This window comes from Panthera tigris, chromosome B3, assembly GCF_018350195.1.
Source record: "Panthera tigris isolate Pti1 chromosome B3, P.tigris_Pti1_mat1.1, whole genome shotgun sequence".
NCBI classification, from domain to species: Eukaryota; Metazoa; Chordata; class Mammalia; order Carnivora; family Felidae; genus Panthera; species Panthera tigris.
The window spans coordinates 141,454,691-141,481,137 of record NC_056665.1 but is presented as its reverse complement, the minus strand read 5'-3'; the positions used below and the strand labels follow the sequence as shown (position 1 = coordinate 141,481,137).

Genomic DNA, 26,447 nt, shown 5'->3' with positions numbered 1-26,447 from the left:
CCTCTCTGAGCCTCAGCTTGTGAACCCAGATGCCATCTGGGCCCTCGTCTCCCAGGGCTGGCGCGAGAGTCGGGTAAGAGGAGGGGCGTGAAGACCATTCACTACCCGGTCCTCAGCATCTACCGTTTGCTCTGACGGGTGACCTGTTTGGATGCAGGCCTCTCGTGTCCGCCTGGCTCTCGAGACCCTGGAGGGACCACACTAGCGTCTGCCCACGGACGAGGAGGCGGAGGTGGGAACCGCCGAACAGGACCCATCCCGGGCAGACACAGAGTCTTAGAAAAGGCCACGGGCCCCAGATGCCTACCAGAGAGGGAAGGAGGGGCAGGTGAGCGCTTACGAGGCACCAGACACGACAGCGGGCCCTTGAGCCCTCTCCACAGCTCCGTGGTGGGACGCGTAACCTTACCTGACAAGGAAGGACGCCGAAGCTTACGGAAGATAACCACATTTCACAAGAACAAAAGGCAAAGAGCCAGTATTATTTGTGCTCTTATCACATTCCAGGCCCTGGATGCTAAGTGCTTTATAAACACTTTCAAAATGAATCTTCGAAACCACCCTGGGAAGGAGGGTTTACTATCCCAGGGCCACAGGTGGCGGAACAAAGACTTAATAGAAGATCTCACTGCCCCCGAACAAGTGCTTTTTCCGCTACCTCGAACCGCCTCCCACTGAGGGCGGGTAGGAAGGGACTGCCCGGCACACCGGGGATTTAACAGAAAACAGCACAATGTCTGGCAGCCGGAGAGCATCTGCAGTGGCTGCTGGTGTGGTAAGCGAGCTCTAAAAGGCTGAACCACGGAGAGGAGAAAGTGCGGAACCAGGTGGCAGGGCGCCCCGCGGCGACAAGGAACCAACGACAGAGGCGAGCGATTGCCTGGATGAGTCCCTCACGCAACGTCGAGGGAGAGAAATCAGGCACCAGGGACACGCTATATGAAATACACACATAGCGAAGTTCAAACACAGGCAAACCGCTCTGTCGTCTCAGAAGCTGACGTCCCCCCTGCCCTTGGCGGGGAGGGGGAGGGACAGGGTCTCTCTGGGGACCTGCGGGCGGGGGGGGGGGGCGGGGGGCGGGGCAGGCACATACGCGTGTAAAAGCTCACCGAGCGGCACACTTCCAGCTTCTGCGTGGTACCAGCAGGGGTCACACTGCAGGTGAAGGAGAAGCTAAAACCCTACCGGCGCCACCAGATCTTCCACCAGAAGGTCACGCCTGCAGAAGCAGACGAACTGGGACAGGCCGCCACTTGTCACGGTGTGGGCTGTCAACGAGGCCGCTCTCACCCGGTGACCCCACCCTCAGCCCAAGGCGGGCGGAGGAGCTCTGGGTTCCTCGCGGCCCTGCGTGAGCGACTTCCTCCCAACAGTCAGGGGCTCTCATCTGCCATCGAGGGTTGATTAGCTGACTTCCCTGTGACCAGGGTGAATGTAATAAAGATTTAATAAAGCAACGAGTAGTTTTTATTTAAAGTAAGCACTTGCCTTGCAAGGGCCAGTTGTCTGATTAAGTCAAAACTTTGTCTCTGCCCCTCGACATAGCCATCTGAACAGATCGAATGAAGCTTAGCGCTCACATCCTGGGGCAGATGAGGAGGTTCGGATCGGAAACCTTAAACCCGGCTCACTTCACCACGAAGCACGAGGCTCTTCGGTTTAGGAGATGATTCTGCGTATGACCCATGGGAACATACTCAAGACGTCTTGTTTACTCAAAGAAAATTCTCCTAGAGTTTAAATTGTGCCCCAAAGCTGCAATCTGTCGGGCCCAATGGATACATAGAAGCCATCTCCCCCTGGGTCTTAGGTACCAAGCCCCTCCAGTTCCCACCCCGGCTCCGCCAGCCACCACAGTGGTCGTAACACCGACAAACGCCAACACTGGGTGACGGATGTGTGTCAGGCAGCCTGCTAAGCATTTTAGACTCTGCGCGTTTAAATTTCAGAACCACCCCTAGAAGGTGCCTGGCCGGCTCAGTTAGTAGAGCGTGTGACTCTTGATCTCAGGTTTGTTAGCTCAAGCCCCACGTTGGGTGTGGAGCCTACTTAAAAAAATAAAATAAAATCAAGTCTAAAAACAACCTTTGTCACCCCCATCTGACAGATAAGGAAACTGAGGCACAGAAAATGAAGTGACCTGTCCAAGGCCCGTCCCTTAGCTAGAATGTGGCAGAGCCACGACTCACACTGAATGGCATGACCCTAAGCCCTGTTCGTGACTAGCAGGCTCTACCAAGGTTAAGATCTCTGGCAAAGGGCAGGACCGTACCCGTGGGCAGCCAGACACCCACGCCTTAGAAAGCTTCTGTCTTCCCTCGGAAGCTAACACTGCCAATTTCTAATAAAAGCCACAAGTGTTTTTGCCCTGCTTAGAGACTTATGCTGGCATCACCCGGCCCCGCTCCCTCCTCCAGGCCCCCGTTGACCCCAAGTACCAAGCCCGCCCATCGTCTTCCAGGTCTTTGGGACTCTTCATCGTGTGTGCCCGAGGCCCCAGAAACCCTGCAGGGGGCTCTCCCCGCACACGCCAGGCGTTCAGGCCTGGATGCCCTCGTCGTCCCTCTGCCCGACATGCCTGCTCCTCCTCTGCCTCGTGAGCCCCCTCACCCTTCAGAACCGCAGCCCAGATTTCCGCCCTGTGCCCCCTGCATACCTGGCCCACGCCCGGAGAGAGCACGTATGAGGCACCACATTAGCAGTTTAGGGATGTACCTACTCCAAGTGCTAAGTGGAGGGGAAGGACGCCGCCTGCTCATTACTTACCTGTCCTGCCCAGCCAGTCCCTTATACTCAGTAAACATTTAGTAAAAGTTTATTGACCATAGGAATGAAGAATTCATGAATAAATCATGTATTTGTTCCCTCCCATCTCTGCTCAAGACGTGCTCTAGAATACGGAAGTAAGATAATAAACCTAAAACGTATCTGGACGCAGAGCTTCAGGAACGCACCAACACAGAGCAACGTAGCTCACAAAAGGCAAGAAGACGTGCCCGTCTTCCTCTCTTCCTTCCAACTGTTAACATCTTTAATGAAACATCTTTAAATCCGGCAGCAGGCCTCTCTGAGGACCCACACAGCATCAGCCTGACGCGGCGGCGGGGCTGGGACACCAGACAGCCAGTGCCGTGGGAGGGTGCAGGTTGGGGCGGGGGGGGGGGCCTCTGCCCCAGGCCAAGGCAGAGTCCCGCTTACCTCCTTCCTGGGAATTCATGATGTTCAGGGCAAACAGCATGGCATTGGAGAACGTGGTCGCCTCTTCCTTACTTGCGAAGTTTAAGCCGTATACCTGGCGGGCATCTCGCCACTGGTGGAAGGTCGGCGTTGCCTGATTGTACTTCAGCCCTTTCACGATTGAATAATTGATCACAACCTGGGGGGGGGGCGGGGAAGACAGAGAAATGCGTGTAAATAAATAAAAGGTAAGTGAGCTGGACACAGCAGGTCTGGGGCAAGGATAGTATGTCCCCTGGGGCTACCAGGGGACACAGAGGCGGGGGTGGGGTGAGAAGAAGGGGACCGCGAGGCCAGGCAGCTTTCCAGTGTGATCTACGCAACGGCGAGGGTTTGAAAGCCAGCTGTTTCTTCTAGGTAAATAATTATGCTCCGGATGGGAGGCCGGAGCTGGGAGTCAGGTTCTCGGGGTCCAGGTGCCGGTCCTCGCTCACAGCCACACCCCCTACAGCGGTCACTTCTCTGGGGCTCCGTTTCTCCAATTATAAAATGGGGGTAGTAATGCTCTCCCAGCCTAGTGGGGCTACTGGGAAGGCCACGCTGCGATGCACGTCTTATCTAGATTTCTAGGCACAGAGACCCCCAAGGGCGAGAGCCTTCCGGCTCCTATCTCTGCCTCCCGTGTGCACAGTGTCTCGTACTTCGGCTGCATTAAGAAACGGGCTATCAGTTAAAAGGCTCAGTTAGAAAAGCGAAGGTGCCACACAAACGTACAGCATTGCTGATCCACTGGCAAACCTCGGCTGCCCGCGAGGAGCCAGCCAGGCCCAGCAGGGAAGATGGAGAGCAGACGGGGGCAGAGCCCGGACCTTCAGGTGCCCGCAAGCAGCTGGGGGAGTCGCTCCGGGTCGGCCTGGCCTTGCAACTACTCTCTCAGACGCTTAATGGGGAAGTATTTCCAAGTTCTTCGAGGTGACCCGTAGCAAGTGTGGCTCGGGGAAGGCGGCGGGAGGCCCGGAGCCGCTGTCTACCGCTCGTCACACGATCCGACCTCATGGAACTTAATAGTCACCCCTTTTCTGACCTGGAAAGTGGGAAGAGTGGACACGCCTACGGCATGGCAGCCTCATGGCGCATCGCGAGGGTTAAATCCTGCGCGTGCGAGCACCGAGAGACAGCAAGCTCGCTGCAGACCAAAGTATGCAAGCAGAGCGTGGACGAGGCTGTGGGTGACGCCACGGGAAGGGTCTGCTTTAGGAGACATTCAGGATTGCTCAGCCTCCGCCGGCTCTGAGGCTCCAGGTTCTGTGATCTGAAGCTGGACCTAACCCCGTCTGCTGCCCCCGCGGGCCAGGGAGGTGAGCTCAGGAAAAGATTCATAAACGCAAAGGGACGTGGCCAAGCCGCCCTGCTAGCGGGCTAGGCCCTAAGACGCGACCCCTGATTTATCACTCTCCTCGACGGCTCCATTCTGCCGCGCTTTGGGTAAGGTAAAGCCAGAGGACAGCAAATACGGACACTATCCACAACAGCTTTTTTCCAAGTCTTAGCCAGGTGGAAGGTGGGCTTGGGGCATCCCACAGTGGAGGGGGAAGAGAGAAAGAGAGAGCAAGCACGTGTGAGCTCAGGCGAGCTGAATCAGCTAAAGAAACAACTGTTTCACATTTTGGCACAAAGTTCCTGGGGTGGCTCTCTCTAGGGTTAGCCCCAGATCACCAGAAAAAGGGCTGGAGGCTTTGTGGCATGTATGCATGAGAAGGGGCACAGTGACTTCTGGTTAACCATTCTTTTCTTCTGGAAGTTTATTTATTTTTGAGAGAGACACAGAGAGACACAGAGAGAGCCTACGTGAATGGGGACGGGCAGAGAGAGAGAGGGAGGGAGGGAGAGAGGGAACCCCAAGCGGGCTCCGCACTGTCAGCGCAGAGCCCCACGCGGGGCTTAAACCCATGAACTGTGAGATCGCGACCTGAGCTGAAATCCAAGAGTCAGACGCTTGGACTAAGCCACGCAGGTGTCACCTCCCACCTTTTTTTTTTTTTTTTTAAGTTTCTTTATTTTTGAGAGAGTGAGACAGAGAGAGTGAGAGCAAGAGAGTGCTGGTTAGCTGCTTTTAAGATGAGAGCACACTCACGGCGGCAGAGACCAGAGTGGGCTGGTAGGTCCTGCTCCTTTCTGCCGCGGGGAGTCCCTACCAGCAGTTCTGTGTTCAAGTGTCTCCGCTTTTGGGGCTGCACTTTTAGTGCTGAGAGCCAACCAGAGCAAGCCAGTGGGAAATGTTTTCGGTGGAAGGAGGTCTGGAAACCACATTACAGTCAAGAATGGTTGAGGGATCTTGAGGCAAGATGAGAGGAGGCTTTAGCGGGTCACAACGACCGCGCCTGGTCTGTTTTGGTAAATGTTCAGTGCAGACGTGAGAAGACTGAATATTCCACCTTCTATATTCTGCCTGTGGTTTCTATAAATGTAAATTAGGTCACGTTGGTCTATAATGCTATTTTCTATCTCTTTACTTATTTCCGTCTGCTTGTTCAGTCGGTTTCTCGGAGGTCTGATTAGAAGCTTCAACTCTGCTTCTGGATTTGTCCATTTCTCTCTTTAGATCTGTCCGTTTTGCTTTATATGTTTTCTTTGCTATCTTAAAAAAATTTTTTTACATTTATTTTTGAGACAGAAAGCACAAGCTGGGGAGGGGCAGAGAGAGAGGCAGATGGGAACTGAGGCGGGCTCTGGGCTGTCAGCAGAGAGCCCGACGCGGAGTTCGAACTCCAGAGCGATGAGATCATCACTGAAGTCAGACACTCAGCTGACTGAGCCACCTAGGCACCCCTGTATGTTTTGAAGATATATCATTAGATGTGTACAACTTTAGGATTGTTCTTTCTTCATTTTCCATTGACCTTTTTATCCTTAAAAAGGTCCTTGTTTACCTTTAGTAACACTTCTGGCCTTAAAGCCTATCGTACGTAACAGTAACACACTCACACCAGCCCCTCCTGGTCGGTGTTCGTAAGATTTGCCTTTTCCCACTCTTCCACTTCAGCCTGTGTCCTTATCAGCTTTATTTGCAAAATGATTCTCCGAGATTTGGAAGGACTGATCTGCTGACAGAGAAGGAAGGACAGCTGCTGACAGAGAAACTTATGTTAAAAGGTCCTACGTTGTTTTGTGCACGAGCCCACAGTTAGCAAGCTTGCGTGTTTATTCGGGGCACGGGTGTAGGACTGAGTGAGGGGGCCTTCTCTGTCTTCCAAGGGAAGACGAGCCTGCTTCTGAGGTCTCTGTGTACAAGCAGTCAAGGGCCCTTGACAAAAAAAAAAAAAAAAAAAAAGACACTTAACGGTGGAAAGCAGTCTCCCTGACCCACACATTCACCTGGGTCTAAAAGCCACAGAACCCACAGGTTGGTCGCTCACCCAAATCTCTACCAAAGAAGGGGCGTCCTTCTCAGACTTCTTACCGAGCAGCCAGCCGGCCTGTGGGCTTGCAAAGCACCGCGTTCCGCCCTCCAACAGCGTGTGTGGAAGAACGCATTTCCTGCCACGGAACTCAAACCTTCATAACAGTGTCCACGCAGCATTCCTAGCCCCGTCTCGGGGGTCCACAGAAAAGCATGCCTTCTCCTCCACGCACAGTCCATGGGCGGTGTGGACACCGTGGCCCTGCCCCTTCGGCCTTCTCCTCTCCTGGCGACTCTCTCTTGCTCCCCCTTGAGCCGTCCCACGGTGCAGTGCTGCTGGCAGACCTGTGACCGTCCGGGCGCCCTCCCCTTACAGATCCCAGCCTGTGGCACTTGGGTTCCGTCCCGACATTCCGGGTGAAGTCTGACCGGCACATAGAGAGCGGGGCTATAAGCCCCCTTCTCCTGGACCCCTGGTATTAATTCAGCCTGACAGCTCGCTAACATTTTTGGTGCCATCACTCATTCTCAACTACAAACCTTTTGGTATTTCTTCACCTGTAATGTGAGACTCGGGCTAGCCCTCCGCTAACGATAACTACAGTGTGCCCGTCCCTCTCGCCACAAACCATCACCTGGCTTTCTATCTGCTTACTGAGCAAAACAGGGGTGATAATTCATATACTGTTACCCTCTGGGGTTCCTGGGAGGCTGAAATAATAGACATGAAAAGTGCTGCATGAGCCATGCGGCGCATGAAATGTGCACGATATCCTGACTGGGTTATAAACCCAGGGATCTCTGCCTGTCCTGAAATGTTTGACCTCGCGCTCCATACGGACTGAAAACCAGATCTGTGGAAATCAATCTTTTCTCTGGAGGTGCAGAGGCGCCACTGTGGGCCAGGTTTCCTGCCACTTTCTCTAGAGCCTTGGCTACTAAGAACGCCTTTTCTGTTCCCAGGAACACAGCCATCCATCTGGGGAAAGAGTGTCAACCACATTCCAGGAACCTGCCGCTTGAACACGTGATTCCAGGTGGAAGGCTGTGCTGGTAACTTCTCTGTCAGCCTCTGGGAGTCTCTCAGAGTCAACAGAGCCTTCGAATTTCTCCGGGACATCACTGAGGCCCGCCGCCAGTCCCTCCCCGCGTGGGGGAAAAGGTCACCTCCCAGAGGAGCCCCGACGTGTGCTTCCTGCCGAGGCCCCGGAGAGCAAGGTGAGTGTTGGCTTCGGGGAGTCCCGTTCTGCGGCGCCCGGCCATTTCCAGCACACTGCGCTGTCTTCCTAGTGTGCCCGGAGGCCAATCAAGAGGTGGGAAGGGCACGGGAAACTTGTCATAGTAAAAGCAATCACCCAGGGACCACCCACGGCGATTCAGGAACCGCACTGGGTAACGGGCCTTACGTCAAAGCCACGTAGCAGGGAGGTGCCACCCAGGGGTGCTACGGAAACGTGGCAGATGTTTTTGGCGGTCGCCATGATTGGGGCTGTATATCCTGCGATACATGGGACAGGGTACCTCTGAAAGGCGGAGCCAGAACCAATGAATTGGAAGAACAGGGAAGCAGCTTCTGGAAGATTTCTAGAAAAACCTTGCTAGCAGTAAGGCTCTTCGGCCAGGGAAAGTGATGCCTCTGAAGGTACCAAGAGCTCCAGGCTGGAACCTTTATGAGGGGTCCTGCGGTGGGGCTCTCCCTTTCAGCCACAAGAATCTGAAACTTAACAGGGCTGTTCTGGCCAAAGCAGAAACCCATTCAATAGGCAACATACTAAAAACAAGAGTCCTAAGTTTCTGTTCTTGGTTTTCCAATTGCTAACACGCGGATTCTTGCAGAGACAACAGCTAACCTGCTGCTCAGTTTAGCAAGGGCTTGGCCGACAAAGGATGCCCGGAGACGTTATTTGGGTAGAGATTTTCATAAATGCTGAAACCACAGAAGTGTTAATTTCACTGCTAAAAATGTCCCTGTCGATCTCTGAGAGTTGAAGGAAGAACACTTGAAGTAGCAACCAGAGTCACTGTGGTTAAGCTACATCAAACCCTTCTTCCACATCTCTATTTTAGTCCGGGTCATAGCACACTACTCTGCCTGAGCTACGTGGGCACGACTACTCCTCACACACACAGGCGGACTGATCTCGTGTGTGTTTGCACAGACTCACCGGGCACACTCACGAGCCGCCTGGTCTGATGTGCCCGGGATGTGCTCTTAGGGACAGAAGTGATCTCAGACTCTTCACATCACCTTGATATTCCTTCCAAAGCAACACTCTGGGGGCCGAGGAACCAGACCTTTTCACAGCGTATCACTTATGGCCACGCAGACAGAAAGTAACACTAACACGGTCTGCAGTATCGTTTTCAGAGCCATTTCACATCCATTATTTTATTCTATGTTATATTATGTTATATATGACAACAACACAGCGAGGAAGACAGAGTGGGGATGACCCTCTCTATAAGACAGACGTGAACAATGAAGTTCAGAACAGACAGTTTGCTCAAGGTCTCATAGGAGAAGATGGGGGCAGAATGTGAACCCACATCTTCTGACTCCAAATTTTGATTTTATTTATGTATTTTTACCTATTTTCACTGTATGTGTGTGTGATGGGGGGGTGGCATACGCCCTTGAGTATAACCTGTGGCCCCAAGCACTCACCTGCTGATCCTGAAGCTTGACCCCAACGACTCTGAAGGTGTTGCTGGCAGTGTTGTGGTAGATGTTGATCCGGCTGAACCCCTGCTGGCCAGCTTTGATTGGTACCCATTTCTTACTGGTGTCATCGTAGACCATCACGGAAGCCCGGGCTTGGCAGATACTCTGTTCACTGCAGACCAAGAGAAAACGTAAGCGTCAGCCTCAGCTGTAAGGGTTCTGGAAGCCGGCTTTCCCTTTTCGGAAACGGAGGCCGACCGCTCCTTGACACAAAGAAACTTCCAACTGTCAGGGCTTCCAACTGCCCCCGGAAGGGCTGTTTTCATTCTCCAAAGACCTCGAGGAGTAGAGAGGAAATACTGTGCCAACATTTCCCATAGCTTAGAAAAGACAGCCTTAGGGGTGCCTGGGTGGCTCAGTTGGTTAAGTGTCCGACTTCGGCTCAGGTCATGATCTCACAGTCCGTGAGTTCAAGCCCCGCGTCGGGTTCTGTGCTCACAGCTCAGAGCCTGGAGCCTGTTTCAGATTCTGTGTCTCCCTCTCTCTCTGACTCTCCCCTGTTCGTGCTCTCTCTCTGTCTCAATAAATAAACGTTTAAAAAAAAAAAAAAAAGAAAGAAAAGACAGCCTTCCCTTCAGGGAAAAAGTGCTTGAATGAGACAGGAATTCCAACCACAACTGTCTACACCATTCCGGTCATGGTGTTAAATAAGACACTGCGTTAAAAGCATCCAAGTGTCACAACGTAGGACGCAGCCATTCGTTGCCCCCATTTTGTAAATGTGCAAAGAGTGGCTCAGAGACTTGGAAACATTTACACAAATGCACACAGGTATTCGGGGACTAAATTTGGGATTTCCACCCAGTTCTTTTGACTGTAAAGCAGATGACACACATAATATTCTTCACAACATCTAACAACAGGCTCAACGTCTGACATTATGATAGGGAAGCATCATACAAGCTCTGCGGACAACAACACGATTAGCTGACCTTCTGCAGAACAGACTGATATAGATGACACTACAAGAGGGTCGTACCATACTTTGCTGAAGGCATTTCCCAAGCAACTTCGTCTGTTAAGAACATGACGGAAACCAGGAGAGCAGCACTAAAAGCCCCGGGAGAGAGAAAGTGGTCATCTACCAAGATCAGTGCACCACACACAGCTCCTGCCGGGGTGTTGAGAGGGAGGCTCTCTGAGCCCACTGGCCTCTTCACTGGCATATGAGCCCGATAATCTTGGATGCACAGTTTCTCGGTCTCTAGCACGCGAGAATTCCCAAACTGAAAAGGTAAGGCATGCTCGTTACGGGTAGGCACGCCCATAACAGTGAGGAGTGGCAGTTATCAGCAAAGGAGGGCATATAAATGCAATTTCAGAATTAGAAACAATATTTAAAGCCCAACAATTCGAGGCCAATATAGAAGGAGTTTGCATAATAACAGATAATCATAACGTTGAGACTAAGCAGTCTCAACAAGAAAAAGTCATGTGATGTCTACTTAAGGAGTCAGAGAAGCAAAGTATCTGAAAAAGATCCCTGCCCCCAGCCCCAGTGGTTGGGTGACAAAATAGGGGTGTTTGGGGGTTGGCCCTCGGTTGACCTGGAAACCTCCACCTGGCCTACACAGTCAGTTCCTAAGTCTCCCAAAGAACTGGGCTTCCTCAGGACCCAGCTCCCCTGTGACTCAGACAGCAGGTGACCTAGTGCACAGACTGTTACAATCTTAACAATAATCGTGTGTCCAGGGTACACACAAGCCCTGCCACACATGCTCCTCTGCTTTGCTTTACATTTGACGACTGTCCAGCCAACGACTTGGGTCTCAAACTTCCTGCTGGCTGCCCCCCCCGCCCCAGCTGTGCTCTGGGGTTCAAGAGTCTTGGGTGGGCTTGACCTCAGCCGACCAAGCCGTGTGTTGAGAGCTCTGTGCGTGGCCAGTCATCGGGAGTGAATTGTTATGCAACGGTGCTGCTTCTTTTTTCCCCATAAGTCATTCATTCATTCGACAAACATTTAAGGGGAAATCAGTGATGATCAAAACAGGCGTGGTTCCTCCCCACAGACAGCCAGGTTAGGGAGAAAGAAGAAAAGCAAATGGTGCTGTGCTTTGACTTTTCTGAGTCTGGGAGCCTGAGACCGTGTATCTCGCACGAGACTGCACTTAGGAGGAGGAGTGCTCCTGCCCGTGCTGATGACACCCAGTAGAAGCGAGAGGAACGAGGACACAGCAGCAGACAGGCCTTGGTTCAGACCATGGTTCCACAGCCACGTGAAGCGAGCACACATAAGGTTATGGCCTCAACTGTGTCACTGACTGCTGCTGACACGTTCCGTCGCTGACAGCGAATGCCAAGCAGGTGTGTGTTCCTAATGCGGTCCCGACATACTTCCGAGGTCACAGGGATCTGAGCGGAGACCCCAGCCCTACCGCTTGGGGGCACGTGCCCACCGAAGCCCTTGGGATGACTCTGGGGAAGCAAATCCGGGAAGGTACTGTGAGATGGGCCCCGCTTTCTAGAATCCCTGTGTAGCCGCCACTCGAGTGTGCCCTGCAGGTCTCCTGCTGTGGGAGTGGAGCTGACCCACGGCCCCAGCCTCCGCCGCCCTGGGTGCCCCACCCAGGCATGCACAGAGGCCACACTTCTCTGGCTGCTCTCCACCAACGACTGATGTGCCAGCTCGCTCCTGCCTGACGTGGGGAATCTTCCAGGGGGGAAACCTTCGCTGGGGGCCCTGCATCGGCCTGAGACGCCTCCCACTAGGCCCTTCTGCCCCTTCTCCTTTCACACCTGCATCACGGCCTGAGGCTCCCCCTGCCTGCTCCCACTCCCTCTGTCCTTCACTGACGGTTCCCCGCGAATCTCGCCTGCTTATCATCCGAAGGGTCTTGGGGTCTGCTTTGTGGAAGACCCGAAGTGACCTGCCCTGCTACAGCACAGACAGGGGCATGCCTGCAGGCCCGGAGCCTGGCACACAGCAGGTGCTCAATCAATGCTCCCTGCAGGCCCTCAGGGCCTAGAGATGACCTAAGCCACGGACGGTCATGACCAGTGCAGCTGGTCTTCTAAAGCTGCCTTCTAAAGCAGCTCTACGTGCAGACGAGGCCTTGAACCGAAACTGCTTGTTGGCGGGAGGCTTATTGTTCCCCAAAGTAGTTTCGGTGGTGAAGTGGTTTTGGCCGTTCGGCAGCCCCCCCTCGTTCTAAGCGACATTCCCCTCCCTGTGTCCTCCAGAGTCACAGAGGTGTCCTGGACGGCCTGGGACGGTCCACTGGACAGCTGAAGGGACCTCCCCTGTTACTCACGGGACAAAGCCGCAAGCCCCCTTGCCGTCCCCGCTCACTCTCCTCCAGTGACCCCTGCTTTGTCCCGTGCTCCCTCCCTGTCCAGGTCCTACGGCCGAGTGTCATGTCTTCACATCAGTGTGACAAGCACAGAGGCCAGTGAGTCAAAGACACTCAGTGATGCGGAGATGAGCAGGGCAGTCCCTGCCCTCAGAGGGCTCGCAGCTACCGAACACGCGGCGGCTCGTCCCACGCCTCAGCGAGCCTGGAGGCGCTGGGGGGCCTGGAGACTTTCTGTGACTTTCTAAAGAAGACGCCCTGTGTGCTGCCCACGAAGGGCCTCAGCCCCAGGCGAGCTCAGGAAGGGGATGTGGGGCTCCGGGCGGGGGAGGCAAACAGCTCAGCCGGCGTGCTATGCAGGGAACTGCAGCTCCTGGGGGCCGGGGCCAGGGGAGGGGGGACCTGGGTCACCACATGTCGTTCAGGGTGGCACGGGCAGAAGTGCCCACTACTGTGCTTTGCCCGAGCACGTGCTTACACACCAACAGCTATCTTTCCCGTTGTAATTACAGACACGGGTTCCCTGCGGCTGCCGTATTCAACACCTTACGTGTGCAAACCGAACCTGGCGTTAACCAAAAAACCCCATTCTTTTTTTTCCCCGTGTGAACGGCGCTGGCCTGTCTCTGTTTGCTTTATCACCACTAACGAAACTGAAATGCAAGAAAATACCCATGTCTTCTGCCTAAGATTCATCTTGCTTGTATTTTGGGATTTTTGTTTTCGTTTTCATAGGATACCGATTGCTCTCCAGCCTGGACCTGGTCTCTGAGCTCCACGTAGTCACCTGTCTTCTCTGCATCTTGGCTGGGTACGGAAACTCTGTACTGTCCCCAGACATCATGAACTTTGTCTAAAGCGGTTAGCATCTGAGGGCGGTTCAGGCAAATGTTTTCTTTTTAAAAATATTATGAATGAATGAGTGAATTATTTTTTTGAAAAGTACATATAAAATTTCCTTTACTAAATGAAAACCGACAATTCCTTCCTCCTCCCCGCCCCCCCCCAACCCCCAGCAGGCCACATATACTCTGTGCCCGTGCTGACCGGTCCACACAGCTCCCACCCTCCCCGGCTTTGAGGTGCCCGGAGGCACACGGAGCTGGAAGGGAAGCTAAGGTCAAGTCTCACGAGGGCCTCTCTCTGACAGGCTGTCTTTATGTGATCAAAACAACCGGCTGACCAGCAGGGGGGAAATGCATGGGAATAGGCTGGTTTATGCTACATGACGCTGGGTCACCAGCCTGATGGACTTTCTCCCCCGCAGGACCTAACAGGCTGCTCTGAGCAGTAGGTACAACCAGGCTCTCTCCCAGAAGAAGTCTCTGTTGGGACAAGTGGTCCAATCCTATTGTCATCTGGGCGTTTGTACGGGTACGTGTATGGGTATGTGTACATAGGAGTGTGCAAAAAGTTGAAGCCTGTCATTTCCCTCCTGGTGGCATGTGAGACATCTGTGAAGCTCTGAACAGTCCTGCTGTCAGGAGCTTAGAGGAGAAAGACTGTGTGACTCTGGGCCTCAGTTTCCCCAACTGTTCAAGGCTAATCTGACCTCGGGAGTCCCTCGGACAGCGGTGAGTACTTGCTGGGCCCAGCCCCAAGCGAGGCACCACCAGTCTTGTCACTGGCTCAGCAGTTAACGCTTTTAGACCACACATCAGAGACTGCTACTGAGTATCTGCTGAAATCCCTGGCTTAAAAAGAAAAGGCGCAAACCACACCCCAGAGTTTCTGTACACAGCCAGGGATCTTCCTGGACCTGGCACGAAAACCCCTCGTGCATCTGGAGATAACACTAATACACAGGAACAGCGTGCAGCCCAGCCCGCAGTGCAGGCAGCCGGAAGTCGGCCTCACGCTCTCGCCCGGCCGATGCTTCTGGAAAAGCGCAGGACACCTGCCCCGCCAGCTGTGGGACGTGACGCGTCAGACCGGGAAGGAGGTTTCTGACCTTCTCCCAGGAGTACGCAGCCCCTCCATCCCAGCCACACGCCCTCTAGCGCAGTCAACTGGGAATCCCCTGCCACCCTACCAGTAAGGACCTTTCTGGGCTTTTTCAACAAAAGCTTAAGAGAACAGAGTACAAATTTATCAAGCAAGGACAAAGGATGTCAAGCCAAAAAGGGAACAGAGAGGCACAGCGGTAAAGACAGAGGCTTGCTGGAAAACTAAGTCCAGGGTTGGGCACGGAGACCCCCGCGGCCAGAGGCCGGCTCCCGGCACTGTGCTCGGCTCTGCACCTGACCACAGCACTTTTCAGTTTGTCCTGCCCTTCAGTACCCGCATCGGCCTCCTCTTCCCCACTAGACTGTGGGGACCCTGCTGTTGCCCTCTCTGCCACCCCAGTGTGTGTGCTGTAGACACTAGTAATTGTTTGTTGAATACATGACTCCAAGTGGCTAAGTGTGTTCATGATTGTGAGCCCGTGGGAACATTCCGTTTACAACCCCGCTCCATTTATCCCGAGAGGGCGAGAGGCTGCCAAACCAAAGCATCTGTTACGGATTACTAACACTGTTCTTGGTCTCATGACGCCCGGGATCGGAGGGCCGGGAAGCCGCGACTCTGAGCTGGGCCCACAGCGCCCAGTTTCCGGGAGGCAGCCGCGTCCGCAGGGGCCCCCTGGCCTCGCCCCGCTGCCCGCCCAGGCTGGGGAGACAGAAGGCTGCCCTGGGCAAGTGCGCACTGCCCTCCCCAGCTCCTCGTGAGAGTCAGCTGAGGATCACTTCTGCAAAGACATGATCCCCCCTCCCTGTCCCCTCCTGCTCAGCCCGGTGCCCTGACTCGGCCGCCGCCCCCTGCAGACAGAGCAACTCATCGCACAGTCTGACTCTGTCTCCCCAGCGGGACTGGGAACCGGGTGTGCCTGGGGCCGAGGGCAGGTCATCTGGCACTAATACCCAGACAGGACAGCCGGACAGCCCATGCGGGGAGCCAGGGTGAGCGGTGCCCCTACTGGGAACTCTTTCTTCACCTCTCAGGTTAAGCACCTGATAAGCACCTGTGAACAGGGGCGGGGGGCGGGGCCGATGCGAGCTGGCATGAACGTGCCCACTGCCCACCCCCTCTGCTCTCCCATCAGGCTCCTGCCTGCCCTGCTTCCCCCATTTTCGCAGCACTTGCTCACGCCCCAGGCCCCCTCTAACCTGGCTTCTGTCCTCGATGTGCACTCAGAACCGTCATCTCCCGTCTCAAACAAACGTGCCACAATGTCCGTAGTTCTGAAAATCTCCCCTGCCTCTGCCTCTTTCTACTCTTCGGCTTCCATTTCTTTCTGGTGGCCCCTTGCAGCCCGCCTTGTGTGAGGTTTTCTCTTTGCCGCTTATACAAGGGGTATTTAAAGGGGGGGGCACAGAAAGGCTTACCGAGTCTAAGGATTCCCTGAAATTATTTGCAAAAGTGAGCATGTGAGCTTTTTCTGAAGTAGGCTTTTACCGTGTCCTCAAGGGGTCTTTGCTCCAAAACAGATTTTTAAAACCACTTTAAATCGTGGTGCTCCCCAGTGTGAACCACTTAGAACTTCTCTTCTCACTCTGTGCCCGTGGTTCTCAACACTGTGTGCCTAGGAGTCAGAGAAGGTGCTTATTAAAATACAAATCCTGAGACCCCTCCTCGGGAAATCCTTGGAGCAGGAGCTGGAGCCCTCCAGCACTAAAGAACGGGAGTCGTGACTGTTACCCGATAAAATCCCTGCCCTCGGCAGGCAGGTGACCCTTGCTTCACGTTCTGCTCCTTGCCGTCCTGGTCATGACCCACGGACCCCATTCTCTGTGGCCTCTCTGATCTTGCTCATGCAGTCCCCCTGCCAGGGACGCCTTTTCCGGCCTAGGTTACCAGTAATGCCTACTCACCCACAACGACTACTCATGCTGCTCTCTCTAGAAAGCTCCCCTTGGAGCCCTAGGCCAAGTTAGATGGTCCTTCTCCGGACCCTGCTAGCATATGCTGTGCCTTGGCGTGTGACAGCTCTCGCGGCAGGGGACCGGCAATCTACCTCAGGTCCCTCTGCCGGGCAGAGGGTCCTCAGGGACCACCACCTCAAGACAGGCTTCCCTGTGGGGTGGTCAGAGGCTGAGGCCAGAGTTCCCGTCCCACCGGTTTATCTTTGGAGTCCCGAGACAACAGGGCAAATTCTTTGCCGGTCCCAGGGACCCTCCCTCCTAGCTGTCCTGGAACTGGGCTGCCCGCACTGTGCCTGGCAGAGACCAGGCTGGTGGCAAGGCCGGGTCTGGCAGCAAAAGCATCCTCCTGATGCCGGGTCAGTTAAAATGACTCTCTGGTATCACTCAAGAAATTAAAGAAGGCGTTTCCTCTTCCTTAACGTGCCTTCCCTCCTACATCCACAGGTCTACGTCTTACCCCTTCTCAAAGCTCAGGTCAGGAGTCACTGCCTTCAGCCAACCTCTGGTTCTCAGAACATTCATTCCCATTCCCTTAATAACTACCAGGGGAAAGGCACACCGCGAGGTTCTGAGGTTGAATGGGACGAACGGGAGGTGTCCTGCCCTTAAGGACATTGCAATCTAGCAGGAAACACACTCAGTTACCAGATGGGTACACGCTAGGGGCATCACAGGGAGAACACGGGGCTCCGTGGGAGTGATTCTCTTCTGTAGACGGAGCTAATACAGCCCAGGTCTTCTTCTAGGTGAACAGCTCAGGCCCCAGTGTGAGCCACCAGCTCCCACCACCCCCCGCCCTCAGCGTGGCACGGTACCACCACCCTCGCGAGCCCAGGCTCAGCAGGGGCCGAGTGAATTAATGTGAGGAGGGAACGGGGGAGGCCAGAGAGAAGTGGCCATAAATAAATGCTCCCAAAGCCAAGCAGAAGCAGAGCCAGACTCTGAGGCGGCTTGTAACGCCCTGACTTGTTTACTTTCAACACGCAAGCAACGAAAGCGACCTTGAAAAAGCAGGCTGAGAATCACCAGGGAGGAAGCCCTTCAGCTGGCAGCAGGGGAGGGTGCAGCCCGCGTTAACCTGTCTGGGCGCCCCAGCACAGAGAAATACGTGCTCCGCTCCCCCCCAGCGCCAAGGCAAGGGGGCCATAGGGAGGGGGCCGTCCTCTCCTTCGCCGCACCCGACTCTCTGAAGCGTGAAGCACACCTCCTACGTGATGTCATGAGATACTCAACCCTCACGGGCAAGTGGTTACATTTATCCCTGTGTTACATTAAGTGACTTGTCCAGAGTCACCGGGGAAGGGGAAGTGGGGGGGGGTGGGGCAGACACCACTAGCCGGGACCCTGCCTTCCTCCTTCCTCTGGAGGCCTCTGCCTCTGGCTTCTTGGGCCTCACTCCCTCCGTGTCCCCACTCACCTTTCGATTCCCCCTCCACGCACACACGCAGCACCCCCTCGCCCCTAGGCTGCCCTGCAGTCTCCCCAGGGCCCTCCCCTCTGTTCCACGCCAGCTGCTCTCTGCAGAGCCACTGGTGGTGTTCCAGGGCACCAGAGGGGACAGACTCACCCTCGTTCTTGTCCTCTTAGCCCCCTTGCCGCAACTTTCCCTTGGCTCTTCTGGTGGTGCTATAGCTCAGTTCATCTCCGGACTGCCCCTTTTCTGACCAGTCTTCCCCAGTGAACAGGGGCAGAGGGAATGTCTGGAAAAGGCCGCGTGGCTGGTGGCAGCCAGGAACCAGAGGTGCACCAAAACACGGGCCAGGGACATCCAACCAACACTGTCCCTCGTGGAGACCGTATGGGGAGGCGGAGGGGGCACGGCATCGGAGGCTGCCCAGGCCTGGCCTGTCATCCGCTAGCCGCATGGCCTTGGGGAAGCACGTGCCTGGCTGTGCAAAATGAGGGAAATGATCCTTCTCGACTAGGTTTCAGGGTGGCTGGGACTCGGCAAAGTCTGAGGAGATTAACAGGAGCGCGGTTTACTGCCATGATTAGCCGCCAAGCCACCATCTCGAGCAAGAAACGTTGGCTCAGGTCATAGCAGGTCTGCGTGAGCCGAGATCAGGTGGAATCAGGACGAAGCGCTCCTGTGCCCACACGCACAGCCCTCGTTACCTCTGATTCTTTCCACGTCCACACAGAAAACCGAGGTCTCCAGCAGGTTCTTCGGTGTGGCCTGGAGAACCACCGCAGGCATCCAGGCGGCGGGACCTGGGCTGCTGGGTACTGTGTTGTGGAATGCCCACGCTTGAGCTCGTCCACCGGAGGGGTGGATGCAGAGCCTCCCAGCCAGGCCTGGCTCCCAGGGAGGCTCGAATGCCAGGCCCGGAGCCCTGCTCTGCCCGCCCTCGGACTCTCCTCCGGCCTGTCGTCTATGCCACCTCCAGGGAGTGTGATCCCTCCCCACTGAGAAGAGGCTGCTTCGTTTTTCCTTATACTGCTTACCACTGTTCTAAAAGTCTGCTGGTTTTCTCTCTCCCCCACGAGGATGGTTCTTTTCTCGGTTTGTTCGTTTTAAAAATACTGCTCATCTCTGTAGTTCCGGTAACTGTGACTAACGACTGCTCGGTAAATATCTTTGGATAAATGTGTGCTTTTGAGTTTGCCTAGTTTTGATGGCTGTTGTATTTCTAAACCTTCAAGGACTCTTCAGTGGGGGTGCAGGGACCACAACTCATGTGCGATCTGGCCATCCCTGCCTTCTCTGTCTCTCTCCCTGCATTCATTTAAAAACAGAGCAAGAAAACGCCTGATTTACTGAGTGCTGACTAGGTCTCAAGTATGCCTGGTACTTGCGAGAAACTCAGCCATCTGTTGAACACAAGATGCGGTCTGTCCTTGAGGGGAGCGCACACGTGCACATACAGTCTACAAGGCTCTGAGTGCTGTGTTCAGGTGTGTGCAAAGGACCACGGGTACAAGAGGAGGGCACGGTTAACCCTGCTCCGGAGGAAGGGGAGGCTTCCGGCAAGCAAACAGGTGTCAGCAAAGGCACGGAGGGAAGAGCTCGGCCTCCCCGGCCATCACCCTGGGCCTTGCACCACTGCTCAACACACGTGCAAGTCCCGGTCGGACGCACCACGGGCACCACCATGTCCCAGTTCAGTGACTGAGAAACAGAGGGACTTGGAACCACAGCTTTGTCAGAGCTGAGAAATACAAGTGCTTTATTTAGATGGAGGAAACAGGCCTGGAGAAGGGAAGTAGGTTTCCCAGGGTCCTGTGGCGTATGTGGATGGGCTGTGTCTACACCACAGATCTTCCTCTCTGCCATACGGTACAGCTTTTCTGCTTTACTTACAGCATTTTTACCACGTGGGACTTATCTCTTTTATGTTTGTTTTTTTCCTCCTTCTGAACCATTTGAAAGTAAGCTGCAGACATCACGGTATTTCAACCCCAAGGTTTTTAGCACACATTTCTTGAAGATAAGGACATGCCAATATATGACTTAAATACCATTATTATACCTAAGAAAAGTAACTTTACTAATAACTCTGGTATAGAGCCCATATTGCAGTTACCCAAATTCTTCTGGATCCAGGATCTCCCCCTGCATTTCATGCGGTTGGGCTGCCTGCTTACTACTCTCTTTCAAGCTAAGCTAGAATTGATGTTTTTCATCGACACTGACTTTTTTGTGTGAAGAGTTCCGGCCAACTGGCTTGTCGGCTGTCCACACTCTGGACGGCTTCCTCAGGATGAAGTTCACAGTGAACAACAGCGAGAACCTGACAGAGGTGACAGGGGAGGGGGAGGTGACTGGACCCCATCACAGCAGGAAGCACATGATGGTAGTGCCTCCCTTTCAAAAGGCAAGCGGCTGAAGCGAATGAACGCCAGATCTCTCCAGGGGAAAGGTACATTTGCCCCTTGGTGATTAGTTAACCATCCAGAGGGTGACTTTTTTCCCCTCGATGGAAACGGGCCTGAAACATGTTGAATGTTATGTTCTACACTTAAAACGTTTTTTTCGGAACCGTTTCACACCTGAAATGGGGAGTAGGTTCCTCGCTCTATGTGGGGGTGTCACCTCATAAAGCTGTTCAGCTTCAGTGACACCTCTGCACCTTCTCCCCAGATCTCAGTGCCCCTCCTTCCCTGCGGGAGCCACCGTCCCGAACTGGGTGCTTACCAACTCTGTGCGTGCTTCCTGTAGTACACGCACATGACTATTTCACGGAAGCGGTTCTTGAGATGTTTGGTTTCAGGACCCTTTTACACCCATAGCAATTATTGAGAATGCCACAAAGCTTTGGTTTATGTGGGGTATGTCAATCCATATTTACCGTATTTGAAATTAAAACAATTTTTTTAGGGGCGCCTGGGTGGCTCAGTCGGTTGAGCGTCCGACTTCGGCTCAGGTCATGATCTCACAGTCTGTGGGTTCAAAGCCCCGCGTCGGGCTCTGTGCTGACAGCTCGGAGCCTGGAGCCTGCTTCCGATTCTGTGTCTCCCTCTCTCTGCTCCTCCCCCACTCATGCTCTGTCTCTCTCTCTCTCAAAAATAAACATTAAAAATTTTTTTTTTTTAAAAACTGAGAATTTTTTAAAACACTACAATGCACAGGGGCACCCGGGTGGCTCAGTCAGTTAAACGTCTGACTCTCGGTCTGGGCTCAGGACATGACCTCACGGTTCATGAGATCGAGGCCCACGTTGGGCTCTGTGCTGACGGCGCGGAGCCTGCTTGGGATTCTCTCTCTCCTTCTCTCTCTGCCCCCCTCCTGCTTGTGCAGACTCTCTCTCTCTCTCTCTACATAAATAAACATAAAAACAAATAAAGAAGCAACTCTCTAAACCCACCCCCCCCCAAACAAAAACAGAACCAAACACAAGAATGCACAAGCACACATTTCATTACCTGTCACAGTTGACAATGTCAACACGTCATGTAGCTTCTGGAAAACTCCACTGTGCATTTGTGAGATAAGAGTGAAAAAGGCAAACACTGCCTTAGTGTTATTAAGAACACAGTGTTGACTCACCCCCTCAAAGGGTTGTTCTCCTGGCCACATATGAGAGCGGCTGAACTATAGCAATGAAAAGAGAGGGTGAGGTCTGCATACATTCACACACAGACACTCAAATGCTGACTGTCTGAGCCCCAGTTTCGTAAGAGCCAGAATTAAAGGAAGGCTTTGGGTGAATGAAGCCTAAATTCAGTGTTAGCCCAGACGTCTTTTCTTCCATCCAAATTGGTTGGGAGGGTCACACTGCTACATCACCTGCAATGAAGACGTTTGCCTTTTCTCCATTATAATGCCACCGTCCCAGATGCTTGGACAGCTGGCCTCCACTTCTCTGTGGAGTCTAGTGAAATTGGAAAAAACATTCCCACCAACTGTTGACACAGTCTGATATTCTTAGACTGAACCTGTCTCACACCCACTTGCCACACTTTCTTTCAAGGCCACCAACACAGTCCTTCCTCGGGGAGCCATCTGATAGTCCATGTGGACCTCAAGAACATTCATAAATCCCAGTACGTGCCTGTGTCCCCACAGTATGTGATTCTGATCGCTTGCAGAAATGGAATGCGTTTCAGCACAAAATGGGGACAGCTGTAGCGATGTGGCTGGACCAAGGACTGGGGCAGGATGCTGATCCCTGAGGGTAAATTAATAGCCTGGGAATGAGACCCGGCTGAGCCCCCAGCTAACACCCCTCGTTACCAGCACGGCAACCGGCTCAGTTCAACACACATCTGAGTAGGTGCGGGGACGGGCAGAAATGAGTACCACTGTGTCCTGGGGCAGGCTGGGAGCACAATGATGAACGAACGGGTGACTGGCAGAGGTAGGCATGGGGTGCCACAGGGGGAGAGAGAAGGTCTCCTTGTCTCTCGTCGTACGAACGGTGTGAAATCAGAGACCGCGGAGGATAACAGAGGTTAGACGCTCCGATCCTAACTTTGACTCTGCAATTTGGGGCAAGGTCCTTCGACAGGCTACAGTCAAGCTTAGCTGTTGAGAACACAAGAGATCCGGTTTCAAATCCAACTCTGTCAAGCGATACCTGGAACAAGTGACCTCTTTGCTGACCTTTGTTCTCACGTGCAGGATGGGATTAACAACGTAACACCTCCGAAGATGAGGATTAAATACGATGTACAGAACAGAATCAGCATAAGGCTTGCTACGAACACTCAAAAAAGGGTAGCTTTTATTTTTCTTCCTGGGGTGTTACCAAAGTAAAATCACTGGATCAGACCAGTTCTCAGCCACGTTTTGCCCAGCACACCCGCAGGGTACAACATACTCTCACGGGAACAGCCCAGAATCACTGTGAAGATGCTCCTCAACCGGAGGCATGTTGGATTCTTTGGGACAGAAGAAGACTGAGAAGTTGCAGGAAGCTCCCCAAAGGATCTGGGTACACGTCCCTGGGAATAGTAACTGAACAACATGATCTCCAAGGGCCCGTTTGACCGTGAGCTTCTGGGGCTCTCTAACTTGCCTGGGAGAAGACGTCAAAGGAAACACCCGCTACTCCTAGAGACGGGATTCCAAACCCTGCTGCAGAGGCAGAGGTGTGGGCCGGAAGGACTGGGGGGTGGACCCAGGCTTCTCACACCTCTACACGTTCAAGACCTGCAGGACAGCGGAACAGGTGGTAATGACCGTGCCCTGACAGCCGACTAAGAATCGACGGTACAGGGAGCCTCGGTGCCTTCCCTGGCCGAGAGCAAGTGGACCGTCTGCCGTTCTGGCCTCTTCTCTACCATGCCACGCCAGGAAGCGGCACCGAGGAGCAGCTCTGGTAGCCCAGGCATCTCCAGGGTCATACGACAAACGCAGTTAACGACGTGCAGCATTTGGACAAATGTGCATTGTCTTTGTGTCCGTGAGCGAAGCAGACAAAACCCTCCCCTCCTGGAACTTACATTCTAGAGGGGTGGAGACAGACAACCAATAAAATAGTATATAAGTTTGGGGCGCCTGGGTGGCTCAGTCGGTTAAGCATCTCTAGGTTACGGTTCAGGTCATGATCTCATGGTCTCGTGAGTTTGAGCCCCGTGTCGGGCTCTGTGCTAACAGTGCGGAGCCTGCTTGGGATATTCATTCCCTCTCTCTCTCTCTCTCCTTCTCTCTCTCCCTCTCTCCCTTTCTGCCATTCCCCTGATCATGTGGTCTCTGTCTCTCTCAAAATAAATAGACTTAAAAAAGTTAAAAACAATTTTTTTTATTAACACTTAATTATTTTTTGAGAGTCAGAGAGAGACAGAGCGTAAGTGGGGGATGGCCAGAGGAGACACAGAATCGGAAGCAGGCTCCAGGCTCCGAGCTGTCAGCACAGAACCTGACATGGGGCTCAAACCCACGAACCGTGAGATCATGACCCGAGCCGAAGTCAGTCGCCCAACCGACTGAGCCACCCAGGTGCCCCCAAAGTTTTTTTAAATAGTAAATAAGTTTGCAGTGTGTTGGAAGGTGAGAAGCCTTTAGAAAAAATAAAACACCCAAGCGCAATAAAGACAGGAGGGAGACAGGGAAGGGATTAAGGTTAGTTGGCTCCACGGAAAGGGGCAGATACATTTTCTTCCGTAGCCTTTCTGGCCGCACTGTGAGATCAGCCGCTTCCCGCTTGCTGCGGTCTTATTCAACTGACATTTACCGGGAGCCCGCCGACGCAGGCTCCAAAACCCCACGGACCCCAGCCGGCGCTCCAGTTATTGTACCAAGGCTCCCACCCCCACTGTGGCAAAAGAAACCACAGGTCCCCCGAGACAGGTGTGAATCACTTTCCTTCACACCCACATCTGACCCACCAGGATGTCCTGGAGCCCGTGCCTCTGAAGCACATGCCCCCCTACACCGGCTGCCCCGTCCCTAGTGCAAACCACCCCCGATTCGCTGCAGGACCGCAAGAGCCCCGGGAGGGCCCCCTGCCTCCACTCTTGCCACAAGGAGAACCATCCACGCAGCGGCCCGAGTGATTTTTCTTAAGCCTCTATCGGACGCCTTTCCTCCTGCTTAAAACCCTCCAAAGGCTTCCTAAGACAATGAAGGAAATCTAAACTCCTCGCCAGGCCTGGCGGCTCTGTGTGAGAAGGCCTGCCTTCTCCTCTGCCCTCACCTCCTTCCCTCTCCAGATCCAAGGAGCTTCAGCTTCCCTGTTCTTCGACCCCTGACCCCACCAAACCGTGCCCGTCAGGGCCTTCACACTTGCCCCCACCTCCCATTTCCATCTTCAGATTTTGGCAAGGCTGCCTCGTGGCTGACCTCGTGACCTCCCGGCTGAGGTGTCTGAGTGAATGTCCCCAGCGGGGCCGCTGGGTAAGGCGATGGCCCAGCCATTCGCCGCCAGCCTCTGGCACATTCCGGTCTCTCTCTCCTCTGTGGTTTCTGGTTTCTGGACTGTGTCCCTGCCCCCAGTGCGGTTTTGGGACAGGACGGCCTGTCTTGTTCCCCTGCTTCCCTGGCACCCAGAGAGAGCAGCCCCCGGGGGACGCTGACTGGGACGCTTGCTCCTTTCCTTTTTAAAGTCATGCCCTCTCCTTCTGAGCTCCCCCGAGAGCCCCCTTTCTCCCGGAAGTCGCTCCTGACAGCCCCAACGTCTCAACCCGCGCTGCTCTTCCCGTCTACGCTCCCCACTGTGCGTGCGCGCGGCCCTGAGGCCTCGCGGGCTCTCCGTTTCTAAGTGCTGTCCCCCCACCCCGCGTGTCCCCGCGTCTCTGAGCAGAGACCAGCTCTCGGTCGGTGCGGAAGGGCAGAGGACAAAGCATCCGGAGTCAGGAGCCATGAGCTCAAGGCTAGGTTTCCCGGCGGGTTGCTCCTTCTCTGGTTTGGTTTCTTCCTCTGTGACGCGGAAACGATAAAAACGAGACTCGCCGCCCCGAGGACCGCTGAGAGAAAGAAGGGCGACACCGCCCGCGAGGGGAGGCTGGACACCGCCACGTGCCCCGGACACTCCGGCTCCCAGCCCACAGCTGAGCGCTCGGACGGCCGGAGCTGGGCCTGGCAGACGAGTTTTCGTGACTCGAAAGCCCCGTGACCCCGGCACAGGCGCGACGGTGACTTAGGAACCTGGATGTGTACGTACCCTGTTCTGTCAGCAGGAGGAAAACCAAAAAGCTGAAAGGCCTTCCAGCCGCCGTGCTTGTGGCTACCGACCCTGCCCGCCGGCGCTGTGCGTGCGGAGGGCAGTGCGGGGCAGCGGGGCCTCTGGTTTGGTCGGCCACTACCTCAGTCACCAGACAAGTCCTGCCTGGACCCCTGGGCTCTGGGCCCCCACTTCCTGGTGTGTGCACCTCAGAGCTGGACTCCTCAGGCGGCTTCCAGACTTCAAAAGCATCATCGCCAACAAGACACTCTTTTTTCCTCAAAGAAATAGGGAGGGATACTTTAAAAAGATGAAAGAGACTTAGTTTGGCTGAAGTGGAGACAAGAGGCTTAAAGCACCGCTAACCTGGATGATCTACTGTGGATAGGCTCCTAAGGGCCTTTCAAGGTGGAAAATTCCAAGACTCTGACAATTTTAAAAGACCTTTAAAAACCCGTGTGGTTTCCTCCCGTTCACTTCCGACGTACCTTCCTGCAAGCGGCGGTTGACAGGCCAGAGTGAACGGCCTGAGCTATTCACACTGTACCTCACAGCTGAAAATGACTTCGGTCCCTCCCCACTGTGGACGTTCACATGCCTTGGAGGTGCAAGTATTCTGTTCTCCACAGCCCCACCCACAAGTCCTTTAAAGTTATAGGAAAATCACTAAAATCACAGAAAACCAGCTGCAAAGGAGCAGGAATAAAGCCAACCATAAAGAGGACGGCGTGTTTTCCTGGCCCCGGCGACTCTGGGCCTGAAGGAAAGGATTCCGGTGGCCTGGCCAAGGCTGCGACACCCCCTCACCAAATCCCCTCTTCTGCTGAGCGGGAGTGTCGGCCAAGATCTCCTTACTGTAGGGCCGGTTTTATTAGCTCACTGTAAAATGCTGCCACAGTGCCTGTGCTG

At 54.2% G+C, this 26,447-nt stretch overlaps 1 protein-coding gene across 1 annotated transcript in view; it reads right to left on the bottom strand.

Moving 5' to 3' along the window:
* The window catches only part of EVL (Enah/Vasp-like), a 149,368-nt gene that overhangs the window by 47,370 nt on the left and 75,551 nt on the right, over positions 1-26,447 (bottom strand). Inside the window, 2 exon segments of the mRNA XM_042990515.1 lie at positions 3,202-3,379; positions 9,246-9,414. Coding sequence (XP_042846449.1) covers positions 3,202-3,379; positions 9,246-9,414 — 347 coding nt within the window.